The 16,114-nt window shown below is 44.2% G+C and overlaps 1 protein-coding gene across 1 annotated transcript in view; it reads right to left on the reverse strand.

Annotated features, from left to right (window-relative positions):
- Nucleotides 1–16,114, reverse strand: part of NHSL2 (NHS like 2) — a 189,950-nt gene that overhangs the window by 7,652 nt on the left and 166,184 nt on the right. Inside the window, exons 5-7 of the mRNA XM_088444265.1 lie at nt 13,327–13,512; nt 4,450–6,735; nt 1,196–1,325 (exon numbers count right to left, since the gene is read on the reverse strand). Of these exons, the coding sequence (XP_088300391.1) occupies nt 1,196–1,325; nt 4,450–6,735; nt 13,327–13,512 (2,602 nt within the window). The remainder of the gene's footprint in view (nt 1–1,195; nt 1,326–4,449; nt 6,736–13,326; nt 13,513–16,114) is intronic.

Genomic DNA, 16,114 nt, shown 5'->3' on the forward strand with positions numbered 1-16,114 from the left:
CGTCTCTCAGCGGGCCTGGGTACAGGCCCACTGCACAAAGCAGAAGAGATATGGCCAGCTGATTGAGGGGGTGTGGCTAACCATCAGAGGGGCTGAAGTAAAGAGAATAATTGCGCAAGTCCAGAGCTGAATTAAGAATATTAAAAGGAGTACTTATAGGATATAAGGATGGAAAGACTCTAGTGCAATCAATCAGGAAATATAGAGCAGCCAATGTTTGCTCAGGAAAGAGTCACCTTCCCCTCTCACAGTTGAAGTAGATGAAAAAAGAGAGAGTACAAACTCAACGTTCCTCCCCCTGATTACAGGTTATCATAAGGTTGATTTGAAATCCATAATTAGTATTTTGGTGGAGGATTAAACCCTTAGTGCAGAAAAGCAGGAATATTTGTGTTCTAAACTCCCAACACACTACCCAGGAGGAATAGAAGGGCTGTTGCTGATCTCCACAGGTCAGAAGAACATGTGATTGGCTCCTCCAATGAGAGATCAATACATACTCCTCTGACCTCTATGCAGAGTCTCATGGGATTTACCCAGATATGCAGTCTCCCAGTCCTCTGCGTGTAGCTGCCGGGCCCCATTAATCTGCCCACCAGCCTAATGCCACAGTCAGGTCAGGCAAAACAGCCTTGATGACTGCCCGGCAAGCAGCTGCACTGTAGACTGCGCCCTGCTTTAGTGAACAGCGCCATTACCGTAGGCCCCACCGTCTGACGATAGAGGGAATAGCTATGAATCAGCAGGGCCCACTAGGGATTTCCGCGACTACCTAGTGACCTCCGGGCTGCTCTGCAGTAGCAGTAGTGGCTGCAGGGTGCCGTTCCTGGCACCCTGCAGCCACATGCAGGTGTCACCCACAGGACCCTGCTCTCTGTGCGACGGCACCACTCGCGCACACCTAATTACGGCTCTGTGTAATACATTTCAAACCACGTAACTTAGTAAGACCGAGCTTATAAGTAAATCAGTTGGTTTGCTATCTGTAAATAAATAAATTGATTCTTTAATTACAAAATATTGAGGCCTAAATTTAAGTCTGGAATTTACATATTGGTCCAAGCTGCTAAGTCTTCCAAACCTTCAGTGAGCACTTCAAATTGTTCCACATGCCACATTGCTGTCCTCTGACTGAGGCAGATGTGTTTTCTTTACCACACTGCTATATCCTTAATTACACCAATAGAGCTGTTACCTGTGAATGACTGTAAATAGGTCTTCAGTGGTCCTTGAACTCACAAACACCTCATCATCATCCTCAATGATGGAGTCTGCTGTCTTGCTTGATACACATTTGTGCTCTCCTGGTATGTCTGTGTGATGTCCTACAATATATAAAACAGTCTGGGATCACTAATCAAACACTGATACTCAGTAAGTTGGGCACTAACATTTAACTATATGATTTACTACAATCCTCTTCTCCACTGTAATGATATCGGGGCCACTGCAGAGTCAAATGTAATTCTCAAATGCACTCGCATTACATACATGGAAGTAAATGCGTATATTTGCCCATATGCAGAGTTGTATACATCTATGCGACTGTAGAGCCCCTATCTATAAGCTTGTTTTTATAGCCATCATGCTTATCACTTGCAAAAGTCCTATCCGTTGTGCAAAAGCTGCATCTTCACATATGCACCACCCTGCATAGCCCGCAGTTGATTTGACCACCATCGACTCGCCCTTACCAAATGTAGCTTACATGCGAACGCTCCGTCACCACCCAGATACATGCTTTCAGCATCAAGTGGAGATGTGCATGAATTGTGTAGAACTCCACAGATGCCTAGCTGGGCTTTGTAGCTTGCACAGTGCAAAAACCACGCAAGATCTGTCTGCAACACTGGCTTGTGTTCAACCCTACAGCAGCCCCTTAGACGTTACTTAAAATGTTTTTGACTTTGCTTTAAGCATAAATATTTGAGAGAATAGCTACTGATGTGTGCGGTTATATTTGCATATCATTTTAAAAGAGCCGTGTCTAGATGCTGCAAGTGGGCGTCTCAGTTTAGATGCAATGGGCAGTGGCATTAGCATAACAATACTGGATGGACATGGCTGTGTGTATTATCACCAAACAGAAGCAATTAAGATCATGAAGTTGTTGACTGCGGGAAAATATGCAGCCGCACTTGCGTCTAACTCAGAGTCAGGCTCCTAAGCCACAAAGAAATAACTACGCACCTGTAATCCTTTGTATGAAATCATGTTACTCTACATGTCCAACTAACTATTGAAGTTTTATTAACCTTTAAGGGCCCTATTTATCACAATCCGGCAGGACTGGCCGCCGGGATTTGTATTTAGACGCCCACCAGCGGCTTCACAAATCCAAGCGAAAGCATAGAAGGACGCAGCTCAGTAGCAGATCAGTCAATTATCATACTTCTGAGTAGTCCTATGGTTGCGCAGAATGTCCACGGGAACTGAAACGCCAGAGCCAATTTCACTGCGTACGGGATCACAGTCACAGGCAGAGAAGCTTCAAAAATGATCGCGACACGCCTGCGTTTCAGTTGCCACGTCCTTGTTGCCACCCATAAACGGCACCTGCCTGTCAATCAATTTGCAAATAAATCCTCACTGCGAGCGACATTGGTAATGACACCTGACGCAATGCAACTCAGATGTATGCGCAAACCACCGATAATCACTCAACTGTGTAAACATCGGCATTGCGTCCATCTCTGAATCAGGCACTTAGGACATGACCATTTGGATGGATATTGATTGTATCAGAGTGAATAGGTGAATCATACGCACTACACTTTACAATATTAACCAGAACTATGTCTACTCTTAGTATGTAAGCTCTCACAGGAAGGGACCTTGGTCCTCACGTACATCCCCTGCACTATACTTGCTGCCAGGCTCATTGTTTCTTGTCTCCTAACCCTCTGCAGTGACTCTGTGTGCTCACCCTTCATTGAGTACAGGCTAACTGGGTGCTGCGCTGCCTTCCCCACAGCGACTAACCTCCACTTGGGGCAGTATTCAATTTGGCTGCAAAAAGCCGTTATCGGCGTCATTTTCGCCTATTTTAATTATCCCCGGTGCGAAAAGTCTTTGTAAAAAAACGGGGATAACTTTTCACCATGTTTTACATGGCGAAAAAAAGTGCAGAATTGGGGTTTAGGGGTGCAGGCTTAAAAAAAAATCCCCTAAAAAAGATCTGTGTCAAAAAAAAGTTTTAAAAAAAAAAAAAATCGGGACACCCTCAAAAGTTAAGTGTCAATTTTGGGGTGAAAAAAAAATGGGGGACAAACTTCTAAACTACCGAAATTAATTCCAGAGGGGTTCCCAAGTATGCGGAAGGTGTTTTACAGAATGCGGGTAGTAGCGGCAGGTGCATTTTTGAAGAATTTTGAAAAATAACTTTAGGGACTTAAAAATATGCTTGCACCCATTTTCATGTACCCCAAATTTGATGGAAATAGTTTAAAAAATAAATAAATAAAAAATCTAAGTGCTATTCTTCACCCCTTCTTCAATGCTGCATTTATGCACCTGCCGCAGCAATTACAAACCCCGACTTCCTTCAGCAGGAAAAAATGGGGGTACCCATAGTGATCCCCCATGTCTAGACATCTTTGGGGGGGTCGGTCCCAGGAACAATTCCCAAAAATTCCTGTTTTTTTGCGATACTTACCTTTCTGTCGGCTCCTGTTTTCACCGATTCCTAATTGAATTCGGGGATAAAGCGGGCACGCACCCGATACTTTATCCCCGTCAAACCTCCGATGTGGAGCGAAAAGTCCAGCACAGACTTTTGGCTCCAAATTGAATACCCCCCTTTCCTGTCAAGTTACAGTAAGTTTTCTAACCCTAGCCTCTACTCTGTCCTACCTAGTTCATCAGTTCATTGCTCTGTGTTGTTCCATAGATATGTCAAGTTACTCTACCATTGACATGTCTTGTTCTACTGTTGTTTGTACATACCCTGAACTTAGCTGCAGAAACTTTGTGACACATTAAAAATAAAGATTAATGATGGTGAAGATCACTTATCACCTTTATGATAAATGTCACCAAATCTGGGGCTCCTGGCTTTACCTGTAAGGACCCTCCATAATTCCCCCCCCCCCCCCCTTCCCGGCTATTGCTACCTAAAATTTATTGCAGTCTTGTATCTTGTTATTCTCTCTCTCCTGTCAACCTCCTTTCCTTTACTGTATGTGACTTACTTAGTCCCTGGACTGCTCAAAACAAGCAAATTGTGGTGAAAATATATTAAATCCCATTACAAAATTGCCCATCCTACCCCCACACTACCCCTGTCATTCCAACCACTATTTAAATTGTTCAGCCATGTTCTTGTAGAAACAATACTGGATGGACATGGCTGTGTGAATTATCACAAAACAGAAGCAATTATGAACTTTTTCATGAAGTTGTTGGCTAAAGATCCCATACTTATACTTCAATATCCAGAATGTCATCTACCTGAAAAGTTTTCAACAGATACAAGATCTGGTTTGGCAGCATAAATGACTTCTTCAGCACTGTACTTCTGAAACTCAATAATATCAGGAAATGAGCTGGCTCCGGAACCCATAGTGACAATGGGGGACAACCTTTGTTCAGATGAAGATGACACCATTTGGCTTGGTGGTGGACTGGCAACTGGCAGGTGTAACACACTTGGCTTTTTTGGAATAGGTGGTGGGACCTTTACTCTCCTTTTATCTGTATACATCAAACTTTGGAAGGTCATTCTTTCTGGAAATTGCTTTCCCTTGGAAGGCTCATCTTCATCAGCACTGCTCTGTGAGAAGCTTCTAACCTCTGATGACACTGTTTGGAAGTAACTTTCTGAAGGTGGAGATGAGTCTAAGGAAGGTGGCGTCTCCACACGAGTTTCATTATCATAACTTTTCTTGTGCCGTATAGTTCCAATCACCATGTATGCATCCTGAGGAGATACTTGGTCTCGAAAGTATTTTCCAGGTGAAGTGGGAGACATCACAGGGGACTCTGGTGTGTTTGCAGAAGATCTGTAAGAAAGGCTGTTTGGTCTTCTAGACATTGGGGGTTTTTCTGCTACTGGTGGTTTTGTCTTTTTTTCTGGCAATGGAAAAGCTTCATCGGTCAATTCATCAATGTGATCTACAATATCGAAGTTGTCATCTGTCTCTGACTTGCTGACCGATCTAAGACGAATTGACCGTAGGTCTGACTGAGTGACCATTGGCATTATGGGCTGCACTGGACTCGTTTTCTGACTCTGACTTTTAGTGCTAAAAGTTGACTCAGAATGGTTCCTACTAGTCCTCAGCTTATTCTTTGAAGACTTTCTTATGCCAGTAAGATCCAGATGAGCTGGTGGTATTAGTGGTAAATCAAAAGACTGACGAATATTAGGACTTCTATCAATTGGTGAAACAGCTGGAAGAGATGACTTTCTTTCAGGCACCATAGGCCTTACCTTATTGCTCTGGTAAGGAGAGTGTCCTAAAATTAATGAAGATGGAACTGCAGTTGGAGTCTCACACTGGCTGGAGTAGCCACTAGATGGGGACATCAAGCCTTGAGGTTTACCAGGTGATGACATCTTTGAATCTGTCTCTGTGGAAACTTGGGAAGGAGTTGTGGCCCTTGAATTGGACAGAGATGTTAATGACTCTGAGCTTCCCTGTACCTTTTTGCACTCTATAACAGTAGTACCTGTTGCTGTACTAGAGCCAGACAATGTCCTGTGCAAGTTGTTAGATTTGCAATCATTAAAATTCCAGTTCTGAGTGAAAAGCATACTTTTTGATGTTGGCATAGTGGCATTGCCATGCATTGATGTTTGAATATAACTATGTCCTTGACTATCAAATGCAATGCAGAGGCTTTTAGGCCTTTGATCCTTAGGCATGGTGGCTACCGGCTGCAGTTTCTGACTAGATGTGTCTTTTATTAAGGAAACACTGCGAGCAGGAGGAGATGGTTTTTTCTTTGGCTTTCTCAAGGAAATACTTCGTGATCTTCTCCTCTCCTGATTTTCTGGATCAGCTAAAGCAGAAACATTTTCTGTGCTTGTACTTTCCTCAGAGCTCCCACTGGGATAGTTTAGGGCATAATCCCCACTTCCTCTTCTGTTATCTGTGTAAGTAATGTCCACTGAGGACATGGAACCAGAATCTGTTGGCATTGAAAGTGATCTTTCTCGGAATATGCACTCACTGGAAGGTGTTGGCAAGGTTGATGAGCTACTCATGTGACTTGATCCTGGTTGACTAGGGCAGAAAACTGTTTTAGACTTCTCTCCCTTTGCATGTTCAACATGTGGTGATGGGAGTGTTGCACTGGAACAGGTGTTCCCTCCATTGCTCCTTGCCATGTTGTCTTTTCCAATTTTAAAAGAGCCTCCACCTTTACAAACTCCAGGAAATGCCATGGTCATGGTGGAACTTTTTGTGTGTTCACTGACATGGGCCTGTTGGCTTTTTACTGGGCTAGATGGGGTCATATAGTTGAAAGAACTTCCCTGCCAGGTGGTAGCAGCAGTGTCCTTGGCCCCATTGCATGGAGGGCTAGAATACATTACACTTGTACTGTCCATACTGCTTGGTGATTGTAATATGTGACCAAGATCACTGAACGTCTTTCTTAGTGGCAGTTGCTGAGGATGAGGTGTAGCTGCTCTGCCTCCTGGGTGCCTCCCATGTGATGATTCTGGCTTAGAAGGGGGAGAATCTGGTGGAACAGGAGGCGGTTCCCTGCTTGTCACGCCATTGACATTTCCTGTAAAAAAAATAATAATAATACTGAAATATGATGCAATAAGTCCATAATAACAAACTTTTTTTTCAATTTTTTTTTCTAATTCATTCATTGCCCATAGAGACTGATCACAAACATGACCTAGAGAGCTTGTTTATATTCACCACACAGACCCCCCAGGCTGGTCCCATTTTCAGCACCTTGGGCTGGCCGCTGGCAACTGGAATACACAATGTTACAGCATTGCCGGGCGCTACCTATTGCCACAATGAGGCAGCTTGCGGACATATGTTACATAGCAGCAGCACAGTGTACTCTCCAAGTCCGACTTCAAACACAACTGCAGCCCCGCCCCCGCCTCTACTTCCTTATGCAGAAGAGCCAGTGACTCAACTTCTGCTCTGTCCCATTGCCTGGCCGTTGGACTGAATAATATAGGCACGGAAGTCCATGTGACTGAATTCCACTTATCTGCCTGCCATGCATTCTAAATGTGTACTGATGGCACTCAGCACAGGAGGACCAGCAACTAAACAGGTACCAGTCACCAGATGTCCACATCTTCTCCAAGCCCAGCTGGGCCACCATGATCCCAACTGCCCTGACCCATTCATCCACAGCTTACACCTGACTCTTTTATCCTCTGCATGCTTGTCTGTCTAACCAACAGTCTGTGTCTGCTTCTCCCTGACTCCCCCCCTCCAGTGTGCCTGTCGCTGTCACCCACTGTCTCTCTCTCTCTCTCCGTTTGTTTTCACCCTTTATCACCAATTTTGTATTTGCACTTGTCTCCATCTGCCCCTACCCATGTGTGCTTCTGCCTCTACCCATATATGCCTCTGTCCGTATCCATGTATGCCTCTGCCCATACCCATGTGTACCTGTGTCTGTACCTATGTGTTCCTCTGCCCGTAGCCATGTGTTCCTCTGCCCGTAGCCATTTGTTCCCCTTCTGAACCCATGTGTTCCTCTCTCCGTTCCGATGTATGTCTCTGTCCGTACTTTTGCGTGTCTCTGTCCGTACCCATATGTGTCTCTGTCTGTACCAATGTGTGCCTGTACCTGTACCCATGTGTGCCTGCCATTACCCATGCATGCCTCTGCCTTTACTTATGTGTGCCTCTACCCGTATCCATGCGTGTCTGTACCTATGTGTGCCTCTGTTCCACTGGTATTTGTGTGTATCCCTATCTGTGTGACTAATGATTTCTTTATCCTGTACCCCATGTACATACACAATATATACTTAAAATGTAGTTTTTTAATGTTACTGTACATTGACACAAATGTAGCTTGCCAGCAATGCGACGCTGCTGTCTCTGAATTGCTGCTGTTTGAATTAGGCCCATAAGGCAAAGAGAACACAAACCTTCTGTGCCAGTGAAAACATCAGTTTTCGCCAGCAAAACGGCTTTTCATGTTTCATAAATCACCCCTTATACATAACTCTAAACCATCTTTTAGGGATGGACCACTCATGGGCCAATGCTTTGGCCTTGACCCCCAGAATAAAAATTGCCAGCCAGCCCATGATGATCACCCACCTGAGGCTGCAGGAAGACAGACAGTTTTCATGCAGCCTGGGCTCAGGAAAGCTGCGGCTTCGCTTCTCTCCCCCGCATACAGGCGCTTCCATGGGACGCCTGCGACAGGCGATCTTAATAGGATCGCCCACCAGCCTGGGCAGCCAGCACTGCAGCAACCCTGCCTCCCCCTGCTCTCTCCCCATCCCAGACAGCATTGAGTCATAGGCAATCCTTAGGATTGTCCCCTGTTGCTTGGGTGCTTTTTTGGAAAAATTATTAATCAGTTAAGTGGTTAAGGCAAACCTGTTATCTTATGCGATATAAATGGCAGTAATGGAGAGAAAAACATTACTATTGATTTACCATTTCAACACATACATTCATGCAAATTGATCCAATATCATTCATGAGCTGAACGTAATGGAAACATATTAGATGACCTGGAAGAGAGGGAAAACTAAAACATTAAAAGTGTAAGTGCTCCATGTAAACCTGATGCAGTGCACATGGGCGTAATTACCATAGGTGCAAGAGGAGCCACTCCTATGGGGCCCAGCGCTTAGGGGGCCCACCTTCCTTATCAAGGTTACATGTGTTATATACATTTTTCACAATTGGGTGGTACATTGGGGCCCTTACAGACTTCTAGCTATGGGGCCTTCAAATATCTAGTTACACCCCTGGAGGTGCATATATTTGTATCCTTCCTTTTTTTTGGCTGTGAAGAAAATTAAATCAGAGCAGCAGCACACAGCAACGCCGTCCTCTACTCGCTGCCTGAGAAGGACGCCATCACCACGAAGATGCCGACCTGTGAGACACTGTCTGAGGTAGACAGTAACAGGCAGCTCAGTGACAGCTGAAAGTGAGTCTTCTTGGCAGCAAATACATACTAATGTAAAATAATTTGAACTGTGGTTGCTGATACCAGTTTGGATTTTAACTCCCCTCCCTGTCATTCCTGCTGTTACCAGACATGAACAGGACAATGTGGCATGGTAGAGATGTTATTTTACTGGCAGATGGTCAGGTCACCATTGAAGTCAATGGTGAGAACCGCAGAATCAACTTTAGTAACCCTGCGGCTCTCACCATTTACTTCAATGATGGGAGCCGTTCATTGGCTGAGAGAGGCGGGGGCTGACCTCTCTCAGCCATTGAACGCTCAGACACGGCTATACAAATAGAAAAGATGTGTCTGAGCTCTCCATTCTGGAGGTATCAACCATGGTGCTTGGTACCATGTTCGTGGGTCGTTTCTATATGTTATGAAGACCAAGGATGCCTACAGGGAGAAGAGGACCGGTCCAGGTAATGTAGGTGAGTATATGTGAGTGAGTGAGTGAGTGTGTATGTATGTATTAAACGTATACTGTCTATCATCAATATGATATATTATATGCTGATAGTATGTTAATATATTTGGCTATTTTGGCGAGCAGAAGTGACTGAAAAGTGACCAGTTTGAACGCAAAAACTGTACTTTTCGTTACCGCAACAATGTTCAGTGTAACGCTGCTCCTCACCTCTATGGGGGAAATTCAAGCAATTGTTGCTCCAGGTCTATTAGGTGGACAGCACAATACAGAGGACAGCACTATACAGGGAGGCAACACTATACAAGGGACAACACTATACAGATGACAGGTCTATTAGGTGGACAGCACAATACAGGGGACAGCACTATACAGGGAGGCAACACTATACAAGGGACAACACTATACAGATGACAAGTCTATTAGGTGGACAGCACAATACAGGGGACAGCACTATACAAGGAGGCAACACTATACAAGGGACAACACTATACAGATGACAGGTCTATTAGGTGGACAGCACCATACAGGGGACAGAACCTCACTATACAAGGAGGCAACACTTTACAGGGAGGCAACACTATATAAGGGACAACACTATACAGAGGACAGGTCTGTTAGGTGGACAGCACAATACAGGGGACAGCACCATACAGGGAGCAGCACTATACAGGGGACAGTGCAAATTAATTGTTGCTCCATTCGGGCGCACACAGCCGCCGCTGCTGACATTTCTACTTGTCGTCCTCCGACCTGCTGGACACAAATGACCGAAAAGTGACCACTTTCAGGACTCAAACAGGACTTTTTGTGGGTGCGACAATGTCCTGTAATTTTGACGGGCTGCTAACTAATTTTAGTATAAATATAAATTTTTCTGGTATGTATCTGTTGTTTTGAGAGTCACAATCATTAAAGTTTTCTAGTATAGACTAGTTATTAGCATGATAACATTTTGTATGTACCTGGTTTTTCAGATGTTGTATTACTCTGAGGTCATATCTACATGTATTACTATGAACTAGCAAGAAATTAGAATATGCCATGAGCCACCTGTCAGTCATTTTGCTTAATAATTGTAAAATAGTGCAAGACATGCCACCTGGGTGGTGCTAGACAAACTCAAAAGTCAGTGCTAGACATGCCCCCCCCCCCCCTAGTAGTGCACACCCAAATAAAATGTGCTGCACATGCTTATGTGTGTACTAAGGCATTACATAGGTTCATGATATCACATAAGGAGGAGCAGAGCATGAGAGCTACCCGCATACATTTGATACTGTTTAACTTTTTGTAGAAAGTACTTCCCACCTGACCATTGTGAAGACCTGCAATCAGGGCCGGCAATACAAATCTTGGGGCCCCATACACTGATCTCCCTGTGGGCCCCACCTCATCACCACTCCCAACCCCACCAACTTCGAGCCCGCACCCACAAATCCCTCCCCTGCTTGTCTGCTATGTGAAGAATGATAATGTTAATTGAAAGATATGCCAGACTTTAAATAAAGTAAAAATACACTATAGGTGCCTACACACTTGGCGATGTGCTCACGATCTGACATTGTGTCCGAATTCCCCTTGAACTCTCACCGGCAGTCGTGGGCACGATTTGGTGTTAAAAACTGTCCAATGTGACGAACGACCTATCGTGCCTCCTAACTATTCCAGTGCATCGTGACTGAGATTGTCAGATCTGCACTACAGCACGGCAGATCTGAAGATGCGATGTACGACCTGCGGGACGCGTATCGGCATCGTGATCGTGAGTGGACACTCATGATTTGGGCATATTTGGACACGATTTGTCGTCACGATGTGTCGGAATCAGGCAAATCATGTAAAATATAGCTAAGTGTGAAGGCACCTTTTGACTTACCACACGGTCTCTCTGTCACTGATGATGCAGGCTGTAGTTCTTGTCTGCCGTCTCTACCAAGGTCTTCTTGTTGACAGTGCTGTGGATGCCAGGGGTAGGAGGGATGGTGTCTGCAGCCAGCCATCCTCAGCCCTCAGTCCCATCACCTTTGTCATTACCATCCTCACGTTATTCAGCCTATATTATCATGCTCAGCCCCCATCACCATACTCAGTCAGCCCCCATCACCTTCATCAACCCCCTTCACCATCATCAGCCCCCTCCACCATCATCAGCCACCATCACCTTCACCAGCCCCCCTTCACCATCCTTTGCTCCTATCACAATCCGCAGCCTCCAGCCCCATCACTATACTCAGTCAGCCCTCATCACCTTCATCAGGCTCCTTCACCATCCTTAGCCCCTATTACATTCCGCAGCCTCCAGCCCCCTTCACCATCTTCAGTCAGCCCCCATCACCCCCCTTCACCATCATCAGCCCCCTTCACCATCCTTAGCTCCTATCACATTCCGCAGCCTCCAGCCCCCATCACAATCCTCAGTCAGCCTTTATCACCATCCTCAGTCAGCCCCCTTCACCCCCCATCACTATCATCAGCCCTTCACCATCATCAGCCCCCTTCACCATCCTCAGTCAGCCCCCATCACCATCCTTAGCTCCTATCACATTCCGCAGCCTCCAGTCCCCATCATCAACCTCAGTCAGCCTTTATCACCATCCTCAGTCAGCCACCTTCACCATCATCAGCCCCCTTCACCATCCTTAGCTCCTATCACATTCCGCAGCTTCCAGCCCCCATCACCATCCTCAATCAGCCTTTATCATCATCCTCAGTCAGCCCCTTTCACCATAATCAGCTCATATCACCTTCCGCAGCCTCCAGCTCCGAGCCCCTAACGCAGCCTGCCATCTCAGCATCTGTGTACAACAAGCACACATGCTCCTTTGAAGACAATCGCGGAACCCGCAACTGTTCCAGATGATGTGCGGTGCCGGCGACGTGACCTATGACGTCAAGCCGCCGCATCACCAACTGCAAGGTCACGCCCAACCCGGGTCGCGTCTAAGCTCCCATCGATACCCGGGCCAGACTACAAGTGTGATGTACAGCGCTCGGTATGGGTCCTGGCGGTGGCTGCTCTGTAACCACCGGAGAAGTGAGGCCGCTGCCCCATTTTGTGCTCAGTGGATCTCGGGGCCCCTCTAGACCTTGGGGCCCGGTACAGGTGTACCCTTAGACCCCCCCTGTCGCTGCAATGTACAGTTTTTATGTTTCAAGTAAATCCCAACCACTTTCTCTTTTTTTTCACTAAGCTGTACATCAATGTCCCCAAATCATTCATGGTAAGCTTAGTACATAGGGGTCTATTTACTAAGCCTTGGATGGAGACAAAGTGAATGGAGATAAAGTCCCAACCAATCAGCTCCTAACTGCCATGTCACAGGCTGTGTTTGAAAAATGACAAGAGCTGGTTGGTTGGGTCTTTATTTCTGTTTACTAGACCCCTTAATATCATGTGCAAGTTTTATGTCACTTCTATTGGTGAGGTCAGCACAACGAAACAGAATAACCAATACAAGGTAGAGTAATTAAGGCAGCTCTCCATCTATTGATTATTCCTCTGTCTATGTAGCCAAGAGTTTGACTAGCCTTACTTGTTGCCTATTAACACTGGTCAGTTTATAATTGTATCAGGTAATGTTAGATCATGTAAAAATAAGTATGCAGCCAGAGTAATTCGCATTTAAAACAGCAACAACAAAAATAGTTATTATAAGAGGTATAGATTATTGGATAAGCATGGGAGCAATACCTAATTCAGTTTTATAGAAAATTATATACTATTGCTTAATAGATAATGAACGACACTGGGATTTGTAGATGTAAACCTGCTGTGGTCTTTTTAGGGGTAGACTCAGAAGCTGCAGATGTCCGCCGCTCTTCTTGATCTTGATTTTGGTGATGGGAGAAACCAATTATTGTTCTTCTACGTCTGAGAGTGGTTTTGGGGTTTACTGCAGTCTCTGTGTTGAACAAGGAGTGGTGGGAGCTGGCGTGTTTGTCAAAAAGTTCACCTGCAGGGGAAATACAATTCATCAGTCTCAAATCTTCAATGACAGAATGCAAACAATAATAATATATACTAATAGTAATATGCTCTTCTTTCTTATCTAAAAATTCAACAATGACAAAAATATATTTTTCTTTCACATGCCTCATATTACAGAAGTATTTACTTATCATCAAATTGTATTTCTATTAAGTAGCAACACAGTTTTTCAATCTTTGGCTTCTCCTCTAATAAATGTAAAGTAATAACCTACTATTGCTGATACTGCTAACAGTGACCACATTCATTGTATTATTCTTAATAAAAAAAATGATGGTAATAGTTCTTTGGTTCCAACAATATGGATCTTAAATTTGTAGAGCATCACATTTCAGTGCTGGAATAAGGATGAAGGTGACATTGGCTGGGACATCATCAGTCCAGAGAGAGGACTATTCTCAATATTCGTTAGTACTCATAGGTATCACTGTAATCTGGTAAGTACAATCTGTTCTTATATTACTGCTTGATATTATAGTTACCTTGTTGAGATTTTGATATTTTAATACCATTTTTTCAGGGATGCATACATACTAATGTATGCCAATAAATGAAATCTCATAAAAATAGTATATCATTTTATCACTATTATTTGTACATTTCATAATTTCACAGGATTGAAGTCTGAAAAGAAACGTAATTTCCACTTTGTCAGCTGTATTTCAGTGATTCAACCAAGTGTCAGGGGAGAATGCAACTCAGCAGAATAAGATACTACTGATATCTGTAAGAACAAAGGATTGCCATGGGTCACTCCAAGGCTTGCAGTGAGTGGTTGTCATTGTACATATGGGAGTTTGTTAAAAATAACTTTTCAAAGGACTCAGTAAAATAGACATCGATACCTGGATTCCACACAGAGGGATATTATTTTGAAAGACAACACATTCTGATATTTATTTATTTATTAACATTTACTTGTGTAATGCCAGCATGTTAGGTTGCTCTTTACAATTGGAAACAAAACAGTAATATAACAAGACTGGGTAATAACACACCTACAAAGTGGTTTGAGGCCTTGCTTGCAAGCTTACAATCTCTAGTGATAGCAAATATATTTGTTCTGAATATATTGCTGAGTAAGATAATGGTATTACAGGTTGAGTCTCCCATATCCAAAATGCTTGGGACCAGGGGTATTTTGGAATAATTGCATATCATAATGAGATATCTTGGGAATGGGACCCAAATCTATACACAGAATGCATTTATGTTTTATATAAACCTTATACACACAGCCTGCAGATAATTTTATACAATATTTTCAATAATTTTGTGACTCAAACAAAGCGTGTGTACATACATGAAATGTATTTATGTTTCATATACACCATAAAGGGGGTATCTACTTAGCGATATTTATAAACGATTGAGTGATAACGATCGTTTGATCGTTTGCAAATCGTTTGCAAAAGTGTCTACAACGACAAGTGATGCGCGTGCCCACTGGTCGTTTAGACATCTATCATCTTTCCAACACGCTGGTCAACCCGACGATATCGTCTGTTTCAGCATGTTTCCAGATGATTGATGACCCTGCACTGAATGACTGCTCGTTCAGTGCAGGCTCCTCACACAACTGACAAACGAATCACCGATTACAATGTCGTAATCGTGCAGTCGTTTTCAGATCTTTTAGTGGATACTCGGCTTCATACACACAGTCTGAAGGTGATTTATACAATATTTGTAATCATTTTGTGCTTTAAACAAAGTTTTTGTACATTGACCCATCAAAAAAACAAAGGTTTTACTATCTCAGTCATGCTAAAAAAAAAATCCGTATTTCGGAATATTCCGTATTTCGGAATATTTGGATATGAGAGACTCAACCTGTATCACATAATAGATAATTCCTAAAAATGACTATCTTTAATAGTGGATTGGAAGTATCGGAAAAATAATTGCTAGGCTTAAGGATAGGGGTGGAACATGACCAGGTCAATAGCAAATGGGGATGAAGGCCCAACAATTGCGGCCTAGCACTCCAGAGGCCCCCATCTTCACCATCCCCTGCTCAGGCTTGCCTACCCTCCTGATTTGGCCGGGAGCCTCCCGAATATCGGGTGCCACTCCCGGCCCCCCAGAAAGACAGGCAAGCCTCCTGGCGGCTGGGACTAATGATAGAAACCTCCGTAGCAGCATTGTGAAGAGGGGGCGGGGCCACGATGACATAATCACACGTCCCCGTCCCTGGTCCCACCCCCAATACAGTGTCATTGTCCGGCCACGCCCCCCGCTGCATACAGGCATTCAGCTTCCTCCCGGAAGGAGGGAGCTGAATGTCGGCAAGTATGCCCCTGCTTTAGGCCTCACTGTACATGTTCTGGCTCCCACACATTCTCAAAAAGCAGGTCTAGGCCCAGGAGAGGCTGCGTCCCTGTCAGTACCGAACTTAACACTAAATATAATATTAAGTCATTCTCACATTTAGCCCACTGTGAACTGAAACTAGCAGAGAGGCTGAAATAATTAGATATTATTCTTATCTGCATTTGAAATCAGCTAATTGTGTAATGGAATAGGAGAGACAGGCAAGGATACTTTTCATCCCTTTGCCCGCACAG

Source organism: Taudactylus pleione, unplaced genomic scaffold, assembly GCF_031769625.1.
Source record: "Taudactylus pleione unplaced genomic scaffold, aTauple2 ptg000352l, whole genome shotgun sequence".
Classification (NCBI taxonomy): Eukaryota; Metazoa; Chordata; class Amphibia; order Anura; family Myobatrachidae; genus Taudactylus; species Taudactylus pleione.